The 22,677-nt window shown below is 34.0% G+C and overlaps 1 protein-coding gene across 1 annotated transcript in view; it reads left to right on the top strand.

Moving 5' to 3' along the window:
• The first annotated feature begins 6,548 nt into the window (after positions 1-6,548).
• LOC107839106 (protein TIC236, chloroplastic) overlaps positions 6,549-22,677 on the top strand; it is a 60,819-nt gene continuing 44,690 nt past the window's right edge. The window contains exons 1-13 of the mRNA XM_016682466.2: positions 6,549-6,926; positions 7,484-9,693; positions 10,141-10,339; positions 10,472-10,531; positions 11,218-11,322; positions 11,650-11,790; positions 12,519-12,581; positions 14,306-14,536; positions 14,613-14,696; positions 17,438-17,595; positions 18,721-19,249; positions 21,676-21,843; positions 21,925-21,984. Coding sequence (XP_016537952.2) covers positions 7,592-9,693; positions 10,141-10,339; positions 10,472-10,531; positions 11,218-11,322; positions 11,650-11,790; positions 12,519-12,581; positions 14,306-14,536; positions 14,613-14,696; positions 17,438-17,595; positions 18,721-19,249; positions 21,676-21,843; positions 21,925-21,984 — 3,900 coding nt within the window. The 5' untranslated portion in view covers positions 6,549-6,926; positions 7,484-7,591. The remainder of the gene's footprint in view (positions 6,927-7,483; positions 9,694-10,140; positions 10,340-10,471; positions 10,532-11,217; positions 11,323-11,649; positions 11,791-12,518; positions 12,582-14,305; positions 14,537-14,612; positions 14,697-17,437; positions 17,596-18,720; positions 19,250-21,675; positions 21,844-21,924; positions 21,985-22,677) is intronic.

Here is a 22,677-nt window from a genome sequence, read left to right on the forward strand (position 1 = left end):
TATGCACTTAAGTTACTATTTCTCACCTTTTATTTTTTCCTAATAAATAGTGTTTATTTTTTCCTACAGAGATTTGTGATATAAATGTTTTTAAAAAATTCATGATTTGAAGAAGTAAAAAAGAAAAAGATTGGCTATGTAAGGGAAAATAGATATTTTAAAAAGTTAGGATAAAGAGAGAGAAAATGTATACAATTCAAATTGAGAAAATGTTAATTTTTAAAGTAAATTTGAGAATGTAAATATTTTTTGAGCAACTTGCACGAATTTTGTAACTATAGAAGTTAATTATTTTCTCTCTTGAAACTTTAGAATATTACATAAAATTTTATAAAAAAGTGGGTGAATATTAGAGAGCCGAATATATTGTGATTTCTGATACATGACCAACTAATGTTGAAAATTTGAATTAATCAAATCCTTTAATATAAAGCGAAAATCAAGTAATATATCTTTGTTTGATTAATTTCATTTTATTACTCTTTAAAATAAGTTCATTAATTTCATTAATATAAGACAGAAACATACATACATCCATACATCTATATATATATACATATACATATATATATATATATATATATATATGTCTTGGTTATGTAATTTGATTAATTTTATTTTTTTAATTATTATTATTATTAGTATTTAAATATTAAATTCATTAGTCTGATTTATCTATTATCAATTTGATGTATCCAGCAAAGTAAACACTTAGATACATGTGTATACAACTGCACACATATATATTCATATATATATATATATATATATATATATATATATATATATATATATATATATATATGTATATATATATATATCATGAACACGTCCTAACCTCTTAGATACATAAAAATTGATGGACTTTAAAATCGGATGGATACAAATACATTCATATGTATCGTGAACACATACTAACCTATTTTTATTATATTTTATTATTTTATATAAGAAAATGAGTTAAATGACGATCAAGGGTAAAAATGTCATTTCAACAATTTTTCAATTTATATTTGTGACTATTCTCAAAGCTATTTTGTGAAATTATATATTGTATATGTTGTTGTATCAATTAAAATTTAACATTATTTTAATAATTAATAATATTGTACAAGTAACAATTTATGTGCAAAAAATAACGAAGAAAGAAGTACCAAAACCGTGTACTTAAAAAATCTTCCAAAGGAAATAAAGGAACTAGGAACACTGTTGAAAATTAATTAAATATACTATGTGATTTTTTACTTCCTTGAATAAAGTATATTTCACGTATAATTCAATTCAATCTAACAAATAAAATTATATTTTAAATCGTAATAAATTTATATCATTATGCGATATAGAAAAGCAAAAAATTTTAGATCCTTAGTGCTTTAGAATATTAAGAAATGAATGTTTTCATAATACCAACAATACTTAAAAGTATTTGTGACTTAGGTAACTTTATTTTATTTATACTAAAATTTTAATTGGTACCAGTAGAATATTGATCAAAATGCATTATCATATTTTTATATTAAACTTTTTGTTATATACGGAATAAATCTAAAATTTGTAACTAGTTACATTAGGCCTGTTTACGGACCTTAAAATTATCTAGTAGTAGTTCATCTGCAAAAATGTGACATTTTGATGACATTTGACTTTTTTTGTTATCAAAAAGTGTATTTTTAAGGTTATTTTATTTAAAATAGTACAAATCTCATTAAATGAGATTTGACCTTTTTATTTTTTGATATTTTAATTTGAAAATTTTATCATGTTTTTGTAAAAATATATTTTGTGTGTCGATTTATGTGGCACAATTTTAATTTTGAGAGTTAATTAATTTAATTTTGATCATAAACTTTAATTTCAAAATCATATTAATTCTAAAGTCAATCGTTGAATTAGTCATTAATTGTTGCTTCTAATATATAATTACACTTCAAGTATTTTCATAGTTCAGAACTTACACTGACAAAAAGAATCAAACGATGTAACAAGATGTGATCCCTAATATGATATCTTGTTATCAATTAAGTCATCGAATATTGTCGATTGTTACTTCTAATATATAATTACATTTTAAGTATTACGATAATTCAAAACTGTTACGTCTAATATATAATTACATTTTAAGTATTACGATAGTTCAGAACTTACACTGAGAAGAAGAATCAAACTATCCAACAAGATGTGATCCCGAATATGATATCTTGTTATCTACTAAGTTAGTCAAATATTATCAAATCTTACTTCTTATATATAATTACACTTCAAGTATTTCGATAGTTCAAAACTTACACTCAAGAAGAATCAAACGATCTAACAAGATGTGATCCCTAATATGATATCTTATTATCAATTAAGTTAGTCGAATATTGTCAATTGTTACTTCTAAAATATAATTACATTTTAAGTATTACAATAATTCAGAACTATTACTTTTAATATATAATTACATTTGAGTATTACGATAGTTAAACCTTTCCTTATTTGAACCACATAATATTCGATTACTTTTAATTTGAATATGTTTTTGACTTTCAACTCTTTCTTTAAAAAAAAGAAACTACTTTTCTTTTAAAATTAGTTCCAAGAGAATCGAATATGTTTATAGATTTTTATGACTTTTAAAAGATACATTATTTCATTAAAAATAATTTTATTTAAACACAATTTAATGTAATTATAGCTATAAAAAAATATTAGATTAAATGCATCAAAAATAACATTTGAGTCAATGTAATAATATTTTTTGTTAGTTAATATAGAATTTATAATATACTTTCTTTGTTCCTTTTTAGTTGAAAGAAATGATTATCTAAGAGTGTAATTTGATTAATATATTTATTATTTCGCTATTCTTTATTTATTTATATGCTTCTTAAATCTAAAAGGACTAATACAAAGGTTCAAGTTTAAAAAGAATAATTAATGCTTTTTTTGTTTTCCAAAATTGACAAGTATTTTAAAACTAAAAAAGAATGAGAATATTAATATGTTCAATATATAATTACGCTCAGTGGCGGACCCAGAATTTAAGAATTGTGGGTGCTTAAAAAATTAAAATGCTGAAAAACCAGTCTTATATTGACAAGAACGAGCTTTTTTCATGAAGAAAAGTTTCGCGCCCAACTGCTTGTGTATCGGTCGAAAAGAAGCAGCTGCAAATGCGCCCCATCTTTAATAGGACTGGACTCCCCCATCTTTAATAGGACCGGACTAAGTTCGGGTAGATTTCCATCCCATTTCACGGATGCATCGCATTGAGAATTGACTCATCAGATCAACCACTTAGACGGAGAGTTCCCCATATTCTATTTCATTGGCAACTGAAATAAAAACGCCTCAACAAGTTAACCACTTAGACGGAGAGTTTCCCATATTCCATTTCATTAGCAACTGAAATAAAAACACCTCAACAAGGTTCGAACGCAGGACGCCTCTTCAGTGGAGAACCTTAAGATCAATCTAAATGTCAGTGCACCCCAACCAACTTTTGTTTTAGTGGGTTCTTTTAGATATTTTATACCTTTTTCGTATATTTTCTATATAATATATACTTATTTTGAATTGAATTTAATAGGTGTTGGAGCACCCCGAAAATATATGTAGGTCCGTGCTGCTTACGCTAAATTTAGTTTCATTTAAAAATGTGTGCTTTCAAAGCATATATATTCATTTTTATTTTATAATTAAATAATTATAATCTTTATCCTCATTTTATAAACTCTAATTAATATACAATGCTTATCTCATTTAACTAAAAAAAGGAATAAATAATAAATAATCAATGAGGCAGCTGTTAACTAAACTCTAATTATAATGTGGAATGTTTACTTGATTTAATCAAAATAATAATAATATTTATTCTTACTAATAAATAAAAAATGTGGCAGCGTATCTTAGTGTTGGTCTTAATAACTCAGCATATTTTTTATACTTATATCTCATTTTTTTGTGTACTAGTAGTATTTTGTTTGGTACATGTTTTAGCATATGCATAACTATTGTGTATTGTGGCATGTATTAATAATTAGGGATGAGCATGATACGGTATGGTATTTTAAACATTGGTATGGTTACTTTGATTTCCGGTATCTAAAAGAATAATACCATTACCATATCAAATTCGTTCGGTATGATTCGGTATTTTTAAATTTGATTTTGGTGTTTTACGGTATGGTAATTCGGTATAACCATACTTTATTTGATTTCTAATTACATATATTCATATAAAAAAACTATAACTTTAAATTTTAAAAACGTCTCAATCATGTTAGGCTAACAACTATCTTTGTTAATCAATTACAGAAAAATAACATTTCAATCACGATTAAATAGTTCGAGATGCAAACTCTGAACAACAGTACTTAGACTTAAGCATAGTACTCCTAAATAATAAGTTTTCAAAAAAATTTATTTCTGAATAAAAGCTACTTTTGTGTTCAATTGGCTGATGTATGATATATATATATATATATATATATATATATATATATATATATATATATATATATATATATGAGTTTTATATGTTATTAAAAAACTTCGGTGCGGTATACGGTATTTTAGTATTTATTGCATAAATATCAAATACCATATTAAATACCAAAATAATCTAAAATTCCTATCAAATACCATAACATTCATACCGCGGTATAAAATTTTAATTTCGGTCTGATATTCGGTATATATCATAACATGTCCACCTCTATTAATAATATCCACTTTTTTCATGTATTACTAATACAAGAATCTCAACACATACATTAAAATAAATAATGACATTATTATTCCTTAAATTCCTCTCCATCTTTTCAGTATTTGGTCTTGCTTCATACGATTTAATACAGATTATGTAAGCGAACACAAATTTTCTTCATATGGCTCAACATTTCAGTACTCACCGTCTTCTAATCATTAAAGGCTCCAGAAGATAGAGAAGCACCCTCCTCCAGAAAACAAAATCATCCAAAAAAAAATTATAGCAACATAAAATTTCAAGAATCCCATGAAATTGCACCATATAATAAGCATATAATAGAGTACATCATAAACTTACAAGTTTAAATTGCGTTTCTTTACACCAACTCAAATTCTAAGAAAATTATAGTGATGAAGCCCCTAAACATAAAATTCGGAAGTCCCTGAACCTTAACCAGTTACCGGTGAAGTTTTATGATGATGAGGGTGTTTTTATAAATTAATAGCTTCTTAATAAAAATTATATGAGATATTTTATTTTTAATACATCAAATTAAATAATATATAAAATATAATACCAATATAACTAATACAATCATAACTAATGCCACTTTATTAGATATTCTAATATATAGAAGAGGCTTGGAAGCAGGAGACGGTCGTTATGTCTGCTTCCTCCGTGATTTTACCATATCACCCCTAATTAATTATTATATGTCATTTAGGTATTAGAAAATTGATAATATTTAACAAAAATATAAAATAGATATTTATGACATGTCTGCTTTAGCTACTTCAACTGTAATTTTACTATGTCATCTCTAATTAATTACTATAGGTCATTTAAGTATTAAGCCGTGAATTTACTATATCACCCTTAATTAATTATTATATGTCATTTAAGTATTAAAAATTAATAATAGTTAACAAAAAATAAAATACACATTTATGACATGTCTGATTCAGTTGCTTCAATCGTAATTTTATTATTTCATCCCTAATCAATTACTATAAGTCATTTAAGTATTAAAAAAAATAATAATATTTAATAAAAAATAAAATAAACAAAAAAAATGATAAACAAACTATTAAAATTTTAAATTAATTTGACATCTTATATAAGACCTGTCTAAATTTTTTTCACAACTATTTTTTATATTAATTTTGTTATACTACTTCTAATAAGTTATTTCCTAATTGATTATTATATGTCATTTACGTATTAAAAAATTAATAATACTTGATAAAAAAAAGTAAAATAGACATTTATGACATGTTTGTTTCAGTTGTTTCAACCGTAATTTTACTATTTTATCCCTAATTAAATATTAAAAAAATATTTAATAAAAAACAAATAAATAAAAAAAGATAAATTAATTATTGATGTTTTAAATAAACTTGACATCTTATATGAAGTCCGTTTAAATTTTTTTGACAACTATTTTTTATAGTATTTTTATTGTATCAATTCCAATAAGTTATTATGAGTCATGTCTACTTCGAAACTTCAATTGTGATATTTGATTGACTCTCGAAATTATATCAGTGTCGCTTAAATTGAAATAGAAGAAAAAATATTATAATTTTCAGTAATTAAAAATTTAAATTATTCTCAAAATATAATAGATTATCAATATTACAAAACTTTAGACAAAAAGAGTATTATAAATTATAATGGCTAACAATTTAAAATAATAAATTATAATATCAAAAAACTATTATAAATTACAATAATTAATAATTTAAAATATCTAAAAAATAATTAATTATTAAAATTTTATTTATATTATATAAATTGAGCTATATCTAGTTATCTTATACACTCAACAAATAAAAGGATTAAAGGTCTCTGCCAAACCACCCCTTAAAAGGATTAAAGGTCTCTGCCAAACCACCCCATAAAAGGATTAAAGGTCAATTAAAAGAAAAAACAATATTGAGCTCTGAGGAGTCGTCTTCTTCATCCTTGTTTCTCTGCTTCGTCTTCTCAGTTCTCTCCTTCATCTTCGTCCCCAACTACATGTTTTGCATATATTTTTTTTCCAATACAATACAAATCACTATGCGCACAATTTAGTAGTCCACCACGGCACCGATATTCTCGGTTTCAAAAACCTGTTACATCGTGAACAATACCTGCAACAGCCAACGCGAACAAGAAGATTTACCAAGAAAAAAGTTTCAAACGAGACAAAAGGACTGGTATTAACTACTATGTAGCAGCAAAATTGAAGGTATTTTGTTTTCGAGCTATTCAAATCTTTACTTTGAGATAGCAAAATTTCAATTTTTCTCCTAATTGTTGGTCAACACACCTGATCTCGTTTGACCGGACCGACACAGATCCCACACCCTTACCCGTGTCAGTGTCGTGTCGACACGGGTGCGGCACCGAAATTGCCGAGTCCGAGCAACTTAGTAGAAAAATAACTTATAACTCTAAATAAAATGCTCTCTTCTTGCAAAAAATATAACCAAACACAACTCCATCTTCAAAATTTCCAAATAAAGTGAAAGATAAAAAAATCCAATTTTTTTTTTGGTGAAACGCCTACTAAAAGATAAAAAAAAAATCTATGTAAGCATCTTAGTCATAATATCGGTGGAAATCAGCTCAGGTCAACAAGAGTGGGATGAATTTAGGCACTTTTAGAATCTTGTTGTAATTCCTTACCATGTTTCTTGAGCTAGCGAAGGTTGCCTCCTACTCTCTGCATGATATGTTAAATATTGATACTTCTGCATTTAGTGACGAAAAGAATGTTAATGGTTTTATGCTTAACTATACCAGGCTTTGAATGTTTGGGAACTTCTTAGTAACTTGAAGCTTTTAGGGGGGACTAAGAGTTGGCTCTTGGTCCCCTGCAATTATGTTGAATATCAAGTGAAGACTCATAATATGGAGCTAATGCATGCCAAGCTTTATAGCCCCTTTCTTGGGCTTCCACTTCAATGCAACCTGAACAGAAGGAAAAGGGGAAATTATACTAGTGGAGTAAGATCATCAAGAAGAGATGTTTGCAAGTGTAAATTTTCAAAAAAAGGTGACTGGATAACTGAAGGGGTCAAATTTACACATTTTTGTGGAAGAAATGTAGAGCTGTTATGGAAGAGTTTTGCACTGAGAAGTGGCACATTAATATGCTCTGTGAGAGAGCCACTAGCTCGAAGTAAGGGCTTGGTGAAATCACTAGTTCCAGTTTGGGAAGAAGGGTTATTCTTTTTTCGATGTTCAGTCTTTTGTGCTGTAGTATCTGGGGTGTGTTTACTTCTATGGTATGGCCAGTTGAAAGCAAAGAGTTATATTGAAGCAAAGCTTTTGCCTTCTGTATGTGCAGTATTGAGTGATTATGTTCAGCGGGAACTTGATTTTGGTAGGGTTCGAAGAATATCACCTTTAAGTATCACATTAGAGTCATGCTCTATTGGTCCTCATAGTGAAGAGTTCTCCTGTGCGGAATTACCAACTGTTAAGCTGCGAATTCTTCCTTTTTCAAGTCTGAGTAGGGGAAAGCTTGTGATTGATGCGGTCCTGTCAAACCCAAGTATTCTGGTAGTACAAAAGCAAAACTATACATGGCTTGGACTTCCCTTTTATGAGGGCAGTCCGCTGAGCCGCTTGTCAGATGAAGATGGCATTGATTTGCGGACAAAATTAAGGAGGATTGCCAAAGAGGAAGCAGCTACTCGCTGGGCCAGGGAGAGAGATGTTGCAGCAAGGGAAGCAGCAGAGAGGGGTTATGTTCTTCCTGAAGGAAATTCTTTTCTATTAGATGATGACTTCTCAAAGAATGCTGCAAGTTCTCTTGCGAGGATAGTTACTTCAGAGTCGTTCTTTTGTATGGATGAGAAACTGCACTGGAGAGATCAGCATCACATGGATTTAGGAGGGGAGTATGATTTGAAGCACGCGGATTTAGAGAAAACATTTGGTGCAAGAGTTTCTTCTTCTGGGACTAAGTTTTGGTCCAAAATCATACCAGGTGCGTTAAGACAGAGATTCAAGAAGGCTAATGGTAGAGATTTATCTGCAGCTGGTATTGCAGCTAGAAGAAGAATTCTTGAGCGTAGTGCATCAGCAGCCGGTTTGTATTTCAAGAGAAATGCAAATCTTGGTGCCTGTTGCCTGCCATCTGAGGTTTATGATATTGCAAATCCTGCTATTTTTCCGGTCAAAAGCGAGGGCGATCCCTTACCCTCTGTATCTTCACCAGCAATATCTAAAGAAGTTGTAAACTCTGTAAATAATTCTGATGGGAACTTATTTACCAGCAATGCAAAATCTAAGGTGTCTGATAGTGGTTCTTCAAGTGGTTCTTCAAGTGAAGGAATGTCGGACCCAATTGAAAGATGCCAGCTTGATCTTATGAAAATATTGGGAACATATCCTTTGCCTGTAGATAAATGTGATGATGATTGCATTAATACTTTAGCCATTCTACGCGATCCATTTCTTTTTACTTTGGTTAGACTTTGTAAAGCTTTAAGTCTCAGTGAAAAAATATCCCCCACCAATGTCATGGGAGTTAGAACAGCTGATTGGCCTGGAGTAAGTAGTGAAGGAATTGCAGCTGATATCGTGAGTACAGGTGCCAATAGCAGAGATGATTCACATAGATTCGAGCAGCAGGTGCAACAGTCTCGTTGGGGGGTTTCAGCTATTAGACAAGACCAAACCTCTTGTGGTTCTGGATTTACAGTGCTTGAGCCATTACCTCTGCATTATCCATCAAAAAATTTACAGTCCTGGAGCCCGAAGTTAGCTTTGTGTTCTTTTGTGAAGAATCTACGACAGCTCGGGGCTGATTCAATTGCAAAGCCAATGAAAAGGTTGAAGCTTCAGATGAGTCCAACAGTGGAGGATATCGTTGCTGAACTTGTTGATGGTGATGAAGGAAAACACGTCTCCAGTATTGAAAAGATGGTTCCGGTAATTCTGGATTCTGTACATTACAGTGGAGGCTCATTGATGCTGCTTGCATATGGTGATACAGAGCCAAGGTAAACTTTAGACCAGCTAAAAATTTTCGAACCTGTCCAAAAACAATTTTCTTGAAAACTCCTTTTAATTTAAGTATTTGTCCTTTTAATAATTTCCCTCTTATTCTCTCTCTCTCTGTCACACACAGAGAGAGAGAGAGAGAGAGAGAGAGAGGGCACACACGTACACATACTAATAAATCATGCTCCACCAATTATAGTTAGTTGACACAACATTTTATTTTGGTTAATGGGATAAATAGTGTTTTGTTACTTTTTTTTTCCTAGTAGCTAGCTTAACGATAAAAGCCAAATGGCCTTGTTGAAATGCAATGGTGATGGGAGATGCATTTATGATGTGTGCATGCTCTGCTACTAGAGTTATCTTAATACCAGTCTTTTTCCTCGTTCTTAGGTTTATTTCATGCTGATCTATGCATCCAATATTATCTTTGTCTGTCTATACAGAGAGATGGAAAATGTCACTGGGCATGTGAAGTTTCAAAACCACTATGGACGCGTGCATGTACAGCTAGATGGTAATGGTAAGATGTGGCGATCGGACATCAGATCTGACAATGGTGGCTGGTTATCAGCAGATGTTTATGTTGACATAACTGAGCAGAAATGGCATGCGAATCTGAAGATTGTGAACCTCTTTGTTCCGGTAAGGTGCATTGTCATGTTACTTGATTTGTGAAATTTGCCAAAAGAGTTCTATTCCACACCGAGACTGCAAAAAGACTTGCCACTTCTTACTGATTTATGTGTCATGTATTGTTCTATATCTTGGATGCAGCTTTTTGAGAGGATTTTGGAAATTCCAATCATATGGTCCAAAGGAAGAGCTACTGGCGAGGTGCTGCCCTAACTCTGGACGTGTTTATGTAGATTTTTCAGTTCTTTAACACTTCATGTTTTCTCAATTGTTGGATGAGTTGACATGTTAGGCTAGTGGTATGCATCACTCTATCATTGGAAGAATGAATTGTGTTTACTGTTTAAAGTATCTGTAGATTAACATAGATGTAAAACATTTATTTTGATGCTTCTCCCAATCTCTTCTCTCAAGTGTTATAATAAATGTTATAAGAAGGACCCAGTAAAGAATGATCTCAATAGTGCATGCCAGTCATGTGGAGATTAATTAACATTATCGCTAAGCGTTGGACCATTGATTAGGAGTGGTACTTTTCTTTGCTAAACTAAAGCTGGATGCATATTTCATGTATCAAATGAAACTAAAGCTGGCCATATACTTCACATATCCCAAAAAACTAAAGCTGGACGCATACTGTTGTCCTGAAATTCCTCGTGTTGTCATTTATAATGCTAAATTTGACTCTGTATTTTTGGGTTATTCTTGTTGATTTCTTCCACCAGATCCAAATATTTGCTAGTGCACGTATTTGTAATTTCTGTATATTTCCTTTTGCATGTTAACCTTGGATATGGCTGCCATTATCCTCTGCAGAAGATCATATGTTCTTCTAATTTTATGTCTGACAACTACTTAGCATTGACTTTGCCAACATATGTTGAAAGGTGCACATGTGCATGGAAAAGGGGGAAAGTTTTCCAAATCTTCATGGGCAGCTTGATGTAACAGGGTTGGCATTTCAAATATATGATGCTCCTTCTGAATTTTGGGTAAGCTGTCTTTTGGCATTGGAGTCACTGAACCAAACAATTTTTTATGATCTCTCTCACAGTTCATATTCTTATCCGTCTGTTATTTGTGCTGAGTTGTCTGCTATTTCACTTATGAGTACCCTAAGTAATTTTAGGTATTTGCTTCTCTTAACTTTTGGACTGTGTAGATCTTTTTGTTCTTGAGTAGCTTTATAGAAGTATCAATTTTTCATAGCGCTACATGCTCTGATTCAAACACATGTTTGGTGAGGTGTGTTGATGATCCGTTTAAATAACTTTTTTGATTCCCTTGCGCATTTTCATCTATTTCCTTCTCTTGTGTAGGACATGTCTGCCAGTTTATGTTTTCGTGCTCAACGTATATTCTTGCACAATACTAGTGGTTGGTTTGGTGATGTTCCTTTAGAAGCTTCTGGGGATTTTGGCATCAATCCAGAGGAAGGAGAATTCCATCTTATGTGTCAGGTATACTATCTGGGCTTCTTTAGGAAGTAGCTACTACGAACCATGTCTATTTTAGTTTTTAACAGTATTGAGGTTTTTAAGTAGATAAATCCAAGTGGTGTTTGAATTATCTTCTGTCGCAAGTTTAAATGTTAGATTTATTTATATGAGATACTGTGAGAATCTTTGACATCTATCCCTTTAAGCCGGGGAAGAAATGTGGTCTTTTTTTTCTTGCCTCAAATTGAACCGTTTAAAGTCCAGGTGGGCTTAATAATTATGGCTGGACCCATGTTGAGCAAGGGGTTCAGCTGAATCGTTGTTTTAAAAGGAAAAAAAAGAAGAAAATTGTGGGACTGTTCAATTTGATTATTCCTTCTAATTATTCAGGTTTAAATAGTATTAAGACATGTAGGAAAGGATGTATAGTTGCAGGCATGGAATCTCCCTACTTATCCTAATTGACACAAATAATATTCTCCTTAATGATATAGGTACCATGATAGATTTTTTGGGCTCTTTACACTAAGAGCAGTGATGATCTACTCCCTCTGTATGTAAGATATTCTTTTCCAAGCAGTCATGTGATGTTCATAAATGTTGTTCGTCTTAGCTTTAAAAGTTTTACCAATAAGTGTTTGAACAGTTGTGATGGGAATATGAAAGGTGGTAATGGCTTGTTCAATGGTCGTTCTCTTCTCTTCTTCAACTTTCATATAGTTCTGATTTTGTATGGTCATTTTTTTCAGGTTCCATCTGTTGAAGTGAATGCCTTAATGAAAACATTCAAGATGAAGCCCCTATTGTTTCCGGTTTGTTCTTATTCACCTTTCCATGGTTACATATTTGCATCTATCTTGAGCCCTTGAAGCCTAGATTTGTTTTGGCTACAATTCTTCCTGTAAAATTACATTTCTCTGGGCTACACGGCTAGTAACCCTGATATTTTAGGTTGCCCAGGTATTTAATTAATGAGTCACTTCCTGTTCCAAACTTCATTGTTTGAACTAGAGAATACTTTTCTCTACTGTCTTGGATACCACAAAAAGAAAGAAAGGATAGTCTTGACTACTCATTATATCCTTTGCAAAATAAAGAGCAACATGTAGCTCCACATTTATATATATTTTAGTTTACATAAACTGCATTTCCAATGTTCAAATAAGGTAGGGCTTTGGGGTCGTAAAATGTTAAGTGCTTCGACAAAGATGTTCTGTCTTGTAGATTTGGCGCACTTGGGTTGGAACCTATTTTCAGGGATGTGCTTTCAGTGTTGCAGGCTGAGCTAAAAAATGTACCGAGAGAGTGGCTTAATACTTAATGTGCCATGTCAGAATGAAGCTATTAATAGACCATTCTTTATCAGAATGTTTCTCCTAATCCAAGGATTTTTAGCAGGGTATGAAAAATTGTATTGAGAGAAAAATCCTTTATGTTACTGGCGGGTTTTATAGTCTGCACTCTTTTAGACAGGTCCACCACTTCAACATGTTTTATTTAATGAAATGTTACTTGTTTATCAAAAAGCTATTTTGACTGAAGCTCTGCTCTACTGATGAAGAGCAAGAGTAAGAATGCTTCAAGGGATAAAACGGAATTGGTTACCTTTTGGCTTGCCGAAACACACTGTTGTATCCTTGATCAGTAACAACAGAGTTTTAATGGGAAAGTGTTCTTCAGCTTCATTATTTGCCACATCGGTTAGGAGTTTCACCATTAGCATGATAAATATGTGACTTTGTGTCCACATTTCTGTTGCCAAATAATGTGCTTCATTATTCTATTAAGAGGACTATAAACATTCTTTCAGATCTTTTCGTACTTAAACAAAGCGGTCAACCATTTGTGATCAAATTATGAAGTGTGTTATTGTTCTCTACACTGACTGAGGACATGACCCAGGATAGGAGGGTATGGAGGAAAAACATTAGGATAGAGGGCTAAGGTGTGTGGTTGAGTCATAGGCAGTAGGTAGGAGGGCTTTGGTGTCCTTGTTTGGCAGTGTTCAATTTTTTGGTGGATGTCATACCTATGTTATTTTATCATGTTCCATGCATTTTTTTTTCTATATAGACTGTCCTTTGTCTTGAGCCGGGGGTCTATCGGAAACAGCCTCTCTACTTCTTTAGAGGTAGTGGTATGGACTGCGTACACTCTACCCTCCCCAGACCCCACGATGTGGGAATATACTGGGTTTGTTGTTGTTGTTGTTGTTGTTATTGTTCACTACACTTGTTGCTTCATTTGCTCTGTGTATCTTGCCATTGCTGCCGTTATTTGCCTTTCAATCCTGCATTGATTACACTTCTTTTGAGCAAAGGGTCTATTGGAAACGACCTCTCTACCCCACAAAGGTAGTGGTAAAGTCTAGTGCAACCTACCCTCCCTAGACCCGAGTTATGGGATTGCACTGTGTATATGTTGTTTATTATCGTTCTCTGTGATTTGTTGTTTCATTTAAGACGGTACAATGATCAGGCTACTCTTTGGCCTTTCCTCCTTATTGATCTCAAAATCTGCTGATGATTTATTTCAGTTGGCTGGATCTGTAACAGCTGTATTCAACTGTCAAGGCCCCTTGGATATCCCCATATTTGTGGGGAGTGCATTGGTGTCGAGGAAGATAGCCAATTTGGCCAATGAGTTTCCTAAATCTGCTGCATATGAAGCTGTTCTTAATAACAAGGAGGCTGGTGCAGTGGCAGCAATTGATCGTGTTCCATTCTCCTACATCTCAGCCAACTTTACTTTCAACACGGATAACTGTGTAAGCAAAATCAGCTATAAATATTTCCTGTTTTTGAAATGTTTCTGCACTATGGAATTCATCATGTCTGCGGCAGGTGGCTGACTTGTATGGCATTAGAGCTAGCCTTATTGATGGTGGTGAAATTCGTGGTGCAGGAAATGCATGGATATGCCCTGAGGTACATGTATACATCTGAGATTATTTTTTGTCTTGAAGATCAAGTAATATGATTGTGTACTGGACCAAATGTTCCAAGAAGTTTCTCAAGTCGCTAGAAAAGAGATGCACCACAATGAGTGCCTAAAGGAGACCTCCAGAATATTTCAATTTTAAGTCTGCAAATATTATAACCAAAAAACTAGCCTGAACTTGCCCTAGTAACTTTGAACGAGCTTTAATCAAGCAAAATTGAAACTCACCTTTTCTCGACGATTCCACATCGTAAGATTACTTCTGCCCGCGCCCCCACAACACTACAACATGAGGTAAGCTCAATGAACAAAAAAGTAAGAATTAGTACAGCAATCAGACAACCGATGCAGATTTTCGCCATAAATTGTTCTCTGGAGGCTAAAGTAGCTATAAGTCGACAATTGAAGGTTCTTACCTGGCTACACCCCCCCGGAACGCTACCACTAACACACTATGCAGTCAAGACGCCACTGCCACAACACCCCCGAAGCTACACCACGAAATTGACGGGGCAAACTATACTAAAATGATGGGCTCGCGATGTAGAGCAGCTTCCAACCTAAGAACTCTAGCATCCATGGAGTATTTTGGAGCTCAAAGAGTTTTGGATGAAGTAACTGGAATAGAAATGAAGGAGAAGATGCTTTTATAAGATCCACCAACCTAGGGGCCCGGCCCACGTGCCTGCTTGCGCAGTCTTGGGAAAACGCAAATATCTCTCTATTCCGTTCCGAAGCGTATTGGCGAATGGCTTAATGCGTTGGAAACTAGACTCGTAGACCTTATAGATAGTGGACCCTCACTTTTTATAGATTGGGGAAAAGCTCCGAGACATGCGACCCAAATTTGAGAGAAATTATGGAAGTAATTTGCGATAACTTTTGTGACTTTTGCTTCACAACTTACTTGACTTCAAAACTTTAACATACGACCATTGCGTGATTCGAATACCTCATAACACATCCTTCTTAGTATATTAATAACTCTTAGTCTTACCTCAAAAGTATAGGTCAATTTAGATGTTGAGTTTTTTGGTTGGATATGAAATGCTACAAGTTACCTTTTACTAAACAAAAGGACTACTCTTCAAGGATCAAGGTCATAGGATATACAAATGTTGATTGGGCAGGATCACCTCTGCTAGACATTTTACATGTGGATATTGTGTTTTAGTAATAGCTAATTTGGTGTCTGAAAACAATAAGAAACCGAATGTGGTAGCTCGATCTAATGCAGAAGCAGAATATCAGACAATATTTGTAGCTACATGTGAAGTAGTTTGTATCAAAGAGTTGTTCAGAGAAATAAAATTTGGAAAAGTAAGAAGGAACTTGTGTGATAATCCAATGGTCCTTCATATTGCATCAAATTCGGTGTTTCATCAGATGACTAAACACATTGAGATTGATTGTCACTTTATTAGAGAAAAGATACTCTAAGGAGAAACTGTTACAAATTTGTGAAGTGAAGTGGTCAACTAGCAAATATTTTCACCAAGTCCCTCACAAGTCCTCTTATTAGTTGCATCTGTAACAAGCTTGATATTAATGAATTATATGCATCAGTTTTAGGGGACATTAGAATAGGGATAGGAGCTAGAACACGAACAGGATTGTACATAGTATTCCTACCTACCTGGATAAGGATTGTAATATAGTGTCTATAAAAAAGTCAATGTAATAATTTATCCTTGTAATATTTGTTGTGCTTTCTCACATTTCATGATAAAGAAATGTATCTTGCGCCTAACTCAACTCCAAAAACTAACTTACGATGGAAACTAAGCTCCCATTATGCCACCAATGTAGGACTCCAATGCCCCTAGCACGCCCAAGATTGGACATCTTGAGCATAGACAATATAAATAGGGGGCTCAACATCGGGAACAATGAATTGGGATTGGTGTGGCTCTGATACCATGATAAAGAACTGAACCTTCGGCCTAACTCATCCCCAAAAGCTAGCCATGACGGGAGGATAGCCAAAGAGCATAAGAAGACCAAGTTGCCATTATCCCACCGATGTGGAACTCCAACAAGTTAGGTAAAGTAAAAATGAGAATTGGTATATCAATATATCCTCTTAATAAGTGGATTATCCAGGAAAGACAAGAATCAATCTTCGTTTATCTATGTGCTGAGAGTATGTGAATATATGCATGTATGAATCTGTCTTTCTTGGATGATGATTAAGTAGCCTAGATACGTTGATAAATAATAATTAGTTAAGTTGAGGGAATGCTATTGAAAAAATTGTAGTATATTGTCAACTCTTTCGGAGTCTATATTTATTGAACAAATCTCTTCAATATTCTCAATTGAATTGAACTAGTTACATATTGTGTTATTTATCATCAAGTTGTATTTGAGAAGTATCTGTTTATTGCTTTCTTACCAGCTTGCCCAAAAAAAAGGATCTCTTATCTGTTCACCGCATTCTCTTTTGTGTTTACTCAGACCAAAGCTTTAGCTTCTTGGGATTATTTTTTGAAAAATATAAGATCAACTAATTTAACATCTGAATTTGTAGTTTCTTGACAAATGCACAGAAGAAAGGTATAAAGAAGGACCCCTTTTTATTGTTCAAATTACACAACACAAAAACATGCTTTGGGCTGCTTTTGTGACACCATATTAAATCTCAGAGAGTAGTAAATTGCCTATAATGTCCAACTTGTCAAATTCTATCATGTCCATAGCCTTGGTGTTGACATTTTGAATTTTGCAGGGAGAGGTTGATGACACCGCAATGGATGTGAACTTCTCTGGTAATTTAAGCTTTGATAAAATCATGGATCGCTATCTACCTGGCTTCCTTCAGCTGATGCCTCTTAAATTGGGTCATTTAAATGGAGATATGAAGATTTTTGGGTCATTGTTGAGACCGTAAGATTTTTAGACACATCTTTTCATGTGAAGATAGAAATAGCTCAATGCAGAGGATTAAGAGTTGTGTTTTGTCTTTGCATTTTTGGTGTAAAGGAAAATTATGTAGATGAAGCGAAACTTCATTTAGAGTTCTCAAAATCCTTGTATGTTTTTTGATCACTTCTTTAATTGTAAATATGGCTGCCAGCATAGCCTTTGTGCAGAAGAATATACTGTTATCTTTCTGAAAAGAAAGGGATTTCTAGACACGTCTTTCTTAATGGTGTTCTGTATATACTTTCTGAATGGTAATAGTTTGTATTCCTAGTACATCCAATTTCTAGATTCAACCGAGACCTTCAGATAAGAATCTGTCTGTCCTTTCGTGCACCCACAACCCTCAAGTAGTCCTCCCCTGGCTTATTTTATTTCCCTGTCAGTGAACCAAGGCTTTTGCTTAGTCTTTACTCCATAAAAAATTGATCAGCACCAATGGCATTTTACAGTAGCGAATTCTCTCGACAACCACTAGTCAAGCATGGTGCATTATGCGCAAGAGCAATTATATCTTTTATCCATTGCTCGTTTGCACAAGGATTGTGATGAAGATGATTTGGGCTGTTTGGTGTATCTTTTGTGATTTCACATTCAGTCAGTGAATTTTTAAATTTTAATATTGGGTTTATTGGTTGTGCAGAGGGGAAAGTTTGTCTAGAAAGGTGGCTCACTGCCTATTATGTTGTTGGATGTTATGTAGCATTTTTGATTGGTTTCTCAGTCATGATTACCGAAGATTGGTTTCTCACGATAAATCTAGTTTTAGATAAAGTAATCTTCCCGCTTCTTCGTCGTGGGGTTTTAGTGTCCCAAAAAAGGCAATAGGCTCTTTTCATGTTTTATCCCCTGCAATCGTCACACGCTAGCTGAGGGCTCCCGGCCATGTTTATCCGTTAACATTTTTCAGAGATGAGGATATCTTGTTTTCTGTACAAGTTCTCTAATAATGAACTTTCTTTTCTTGGGGGAAGAGTAGGTAATTTTCCCCTATCTGATACTTTTGTGTATTTTAAGGAGGTTGTATTTCCAGTAGTTCGATAAAGTTTTATCATGATATTGGCTGATGGACCAATTTTCTGGTTGCAGACGGTTTGATATCAAATGGACTGCGCCTAAAGCTGAAGGATCACTCACAGATGCTCGTGGAGATATCATAATTTCGCATGATCAAATAACTGTTAATTCTTCATCAGTTGCTGTTGATTTGTATTCAAAAGTTCTGACCTCCTATCATGATGATTACTTGTTAAACCTGAGAGATTATCACATGAATGCTCCCCTACCCTTTACTGTGGAAGGAGTTGAACTGGATTTGAGAATGCGCAGTTTCGAGTTTTTCAGTTCAGTCTCTTCATATGCTTTGGATTCTCCAAGACCCGTGCACCTGAAAGCTACTGGAAGGATAAAGTTTCAAGGAAAGGTTGTTAAAGCTTCCAGTATCACTGGCCAGCATTTTGTGGATTCTGAAAAGAGATCAGAAGATGTTCCAGTTGAATGTAATGAACCTACAGATACTCTTTCTGGTGACGTTTCAATCTCAGGCCTCAAACTCAACCAACTGATGCTGGCACCTCAGCTGGCTGGAGCATTGAGCATCACGCCGCAGGGTCTTAAGGTTTTCCCCACAATTTTCTCCTTATCATTGTATACCCTAAGTTTATATTTTTTTAAACAACATTCAAATATTCCTTGTTAACTTAGGGCTTTGTTGTTGTTTAAATTTCTACCTACCTATAGTATTGTCAGACAAGGTTCTTCATCTAAAGAATCCATGAAATCTTCTGTATTATTTTTTGAATACCTGGGGTCATGGTTAAAAAGAAAATGCATCCACCCAAAGAGGATGCAACCAAATGAGAAATTGTTATAGAAAAGTGTATATCTTTTTATATGCCTGTCCCCATTTTCTTTTGGTTCTAAGTTTTTTTTTTTGATAACCGTGGTGTCCAGACCAGTCTACACGCACCTCAACGAATTCCACCGGATACCTGTCACCTCTGACCGCCAGTAACTCTATCCACCAAGGCTAGAACAGATGGGAAGAAATCACGTAGTGTTTGTGGTTTAGTGGTCAATGAAGTGGGTTGAGAATCATGAGGTTTCAGGTTCAATCCTCAATCCTTAGTTGAAGCAAACTAGGTGATTTTTTTTACTATTGTCCAAGCCTTCGTGGAAAGAGTTATCTTGTACTGTGTTGGTGGGAGGTAAAAGGAATTCCATGGAATTAGCGAGCTGTACACAAGCTAGGCCAGGCACTACGGTTATAAAATGATTTCTAGGATGTAGTAGGTTGGTATCAATGACCCATTTTGTAAGTTCTTTGTCTAGTCTTCTGATTTGATCATTAAGTCGCGAGATCAACAGATGGGCTCTTATCTTTTGATTAGAAATGACCACTTGATAAGTGTAAAGATATGACACATGTCATTCAACCCTAAAAGCTAGATCATGTGAGAAGGATTGCCTAATTCAATATAAACAAACCACCGATACATATCCCAACCAATGTGGGATTCTAACCCACTCTAACACCCCCTTCACGCCTAAGCCAAGTGAAGTGTGCACTGGGGCCCAAATGGAGATGGACCTAGCTCTGATAGCATGTAATTAATATGGCACCAGGGCCTAACTCAACCCTAAAGCTAGGGCCTAACCCAACCCTAAAATTAGCTCGTGAGGAGAGGATTGCCCAAATTCATCTAATCAAACCACCATTTCATACCCTAACCAATGTGAGACTTTAACGATAAGCTTATCTGTGTATGTTTTATTGGCATTATTATTCCTCTTGTTTGATCAGGTGGGGTTGTCAAGTTCCAAAGCATGTGATATTACTAGTTCATAAAATCTTTTACAAAATGTAAGTTACTCCACGATAATGCTCTAGGAACTTTGACAAATGCTAGTCAATTATGATATTATCTAAATATATAGACTCTGCTTAGATAGGATGGTGTGGAGGATGCGTATTAGAGTAGAAGGCTAGTCGGATAGCAGTGTTGTCTTGCTTTTCGATGGTGTAGGCTGTGGTGTTTGTCGTTGTAATAGCTGTAGTATTGTAGTCCCTGCTTGTGATGTCTATCATAGTCTGTGATTTATTCTGTTTCGATTATCGCACTATTTTGTAAAGTTGCTGTCATGTGACCAGGAGGTCATGGGTTCAAGCCTTGGAAGCAACTTCTTGCAAAAATGCAAGGTAGCTGCATACAATACTTCCCCCGACCCCGCACATAGTGGGAGCTTTAGACTTTGCACTATTCCTTTGTTAGTTGGTATATTTTCTTCACTGTTTCCTTCTTTGTACTTGAATTTGCTGCACTTGAGCCGAGGGTCTTTCGTGAATTCCCTAAGGTAGTGGTAAGGTCTGCGTACACTCTATCCTCCCTAGACCTCACTTGTGGAATTTCAGTGGGTATGTTGTTGTCGTATTGTTACTATGGTCATAACCGCTAGATATTGGTGGCTAATCATGAGTGATTGCCTGAACAAAGTGAGTTATTTGTAAGTTTAAAATACATGACATAGTTAGAATGGCTATGCTTTGGTCAGACTTTTTGTTGTGGGTTGGGGTTTTGGGGTGGGGTGGGGGTGGGGGTGGTGTTATTTGATGCCTCATAGGTTGCGTTAGTTCTGCTAGGGTATCCCACGACCCACATTGGTTGCTTTAGTTCTGCTAGGGTATCCCACGACCCACATTGGTTGAGGGAATGAACCATTGTCTCCCTTACAGAAGTAATCTCTCTGACACTGGCTGTTCTTTCTACCTAAACTTGCGGCTTCTTTTTTCTATATCAGGAATATAGGTCAAGAGCGATCTTTAACTTGACTTTATCTTCAACAATAAGTTCTAATTATTTAGATAAATAAAAGTCTTGGTCAATCCTCACTGAGGAGTTACCTTATGAGGTTGAGTTAATCTATGGTCTGTTTTCTTACTCTTAATTATTTGGAGTTAATCTATGGTCTGTTTTCTTACTCTAATTATTTGTACTCATGAGCTGATTTTGTTGTGTATTACTTTGATTCTATTTTTCTATTCAGTTGGATGCCACGGGTAGACCAGATGAAAGTCTTAATCTGGAGGTCAGAGGGCCATTTCATCCTCTTTCTGAAGAGAATATGATCGGCAAAATGTTCTCGTTCTCCTTCCAGAAGGGACACTTAAAAGCTAATGTGTGCTATCAGCCGCTGCACTCAGCTAATTTAGAGGTACTTCCACTTATTCCATATCTTGCATGATTATATAGATGCTTGATTAAATGACTTATACTTCATTTACTTGCTTACCAGGTGCGACATTTGCCTTTGGATGAATTGGAGCTGGCTTCACTTCGTGGAATGATTCAAAGGGTAATCTGATTCAGAGGAAATAATATGTTCTTTGATTGACTCCCTGACCAAGAATTTTCGTTTTCATACATGCATATTGAGGAGGCTTTGAGTTATGCTTTTACAGGTCTGGAAAAGAAAAAGGACCATAGAACTTTTTTTTTCCTTTTTGATAAAAGGTAAAAAAGAACTATAGAAACTAAACTGCTGAACTTTTGATGAAAATAATTTAGGTTATGCTGTAGGTGTTGAAGGAACTTATAGTGTTTATCTGACTTTTCTTCTCACTGTTCCTCATATCCTGCATCAGGTATTCTTACAGATAATACTTGGAAGTGATTTAGAGAGTCCGGAGTCTCTCTATTAAAATTGATAAGATTCTTTATCCGAAACCATTCATTCAAATATTTTTTCCATCCAATGTTTTCTATAATTATTCTATAGGATATTATATATCTATTTATAGAACATTTGCTTACCTTATTGGGCATAGAGAATGATTATCTATCATATCTTTTATATCCAACAATTTATATATATGGAGCTCATCTCGTATATCGTTTCAACACTAAGTTTGCTCTTCTATTTTCACCTTGTATTTGGACCTTTAATGATCTTGGTATAGTCTCAAGTAGCTTTGGCTTACTAGTAGTCGGCCTTACGCCGCTTGACAAAACCATTTTTTTCCTTCCTCTCTCTTTCTTTTATGGTACC

The sequence above is a fragment of the Capsicum annuum genome, chromosome 8, assembly GCF_002878395.1.
Source record: "Capsicum annuum cultivar UCD-10X-F1 chromosome 8, UCD10Xv1.1, whole genome shotgun sequence".
Taxonomy (NCBI): Eukaryota; Viridiplantae; Streptophyta; class Magnoliopsida; order Solanales; family Solanaceae; genus Capsicum; species Capsicum annuum.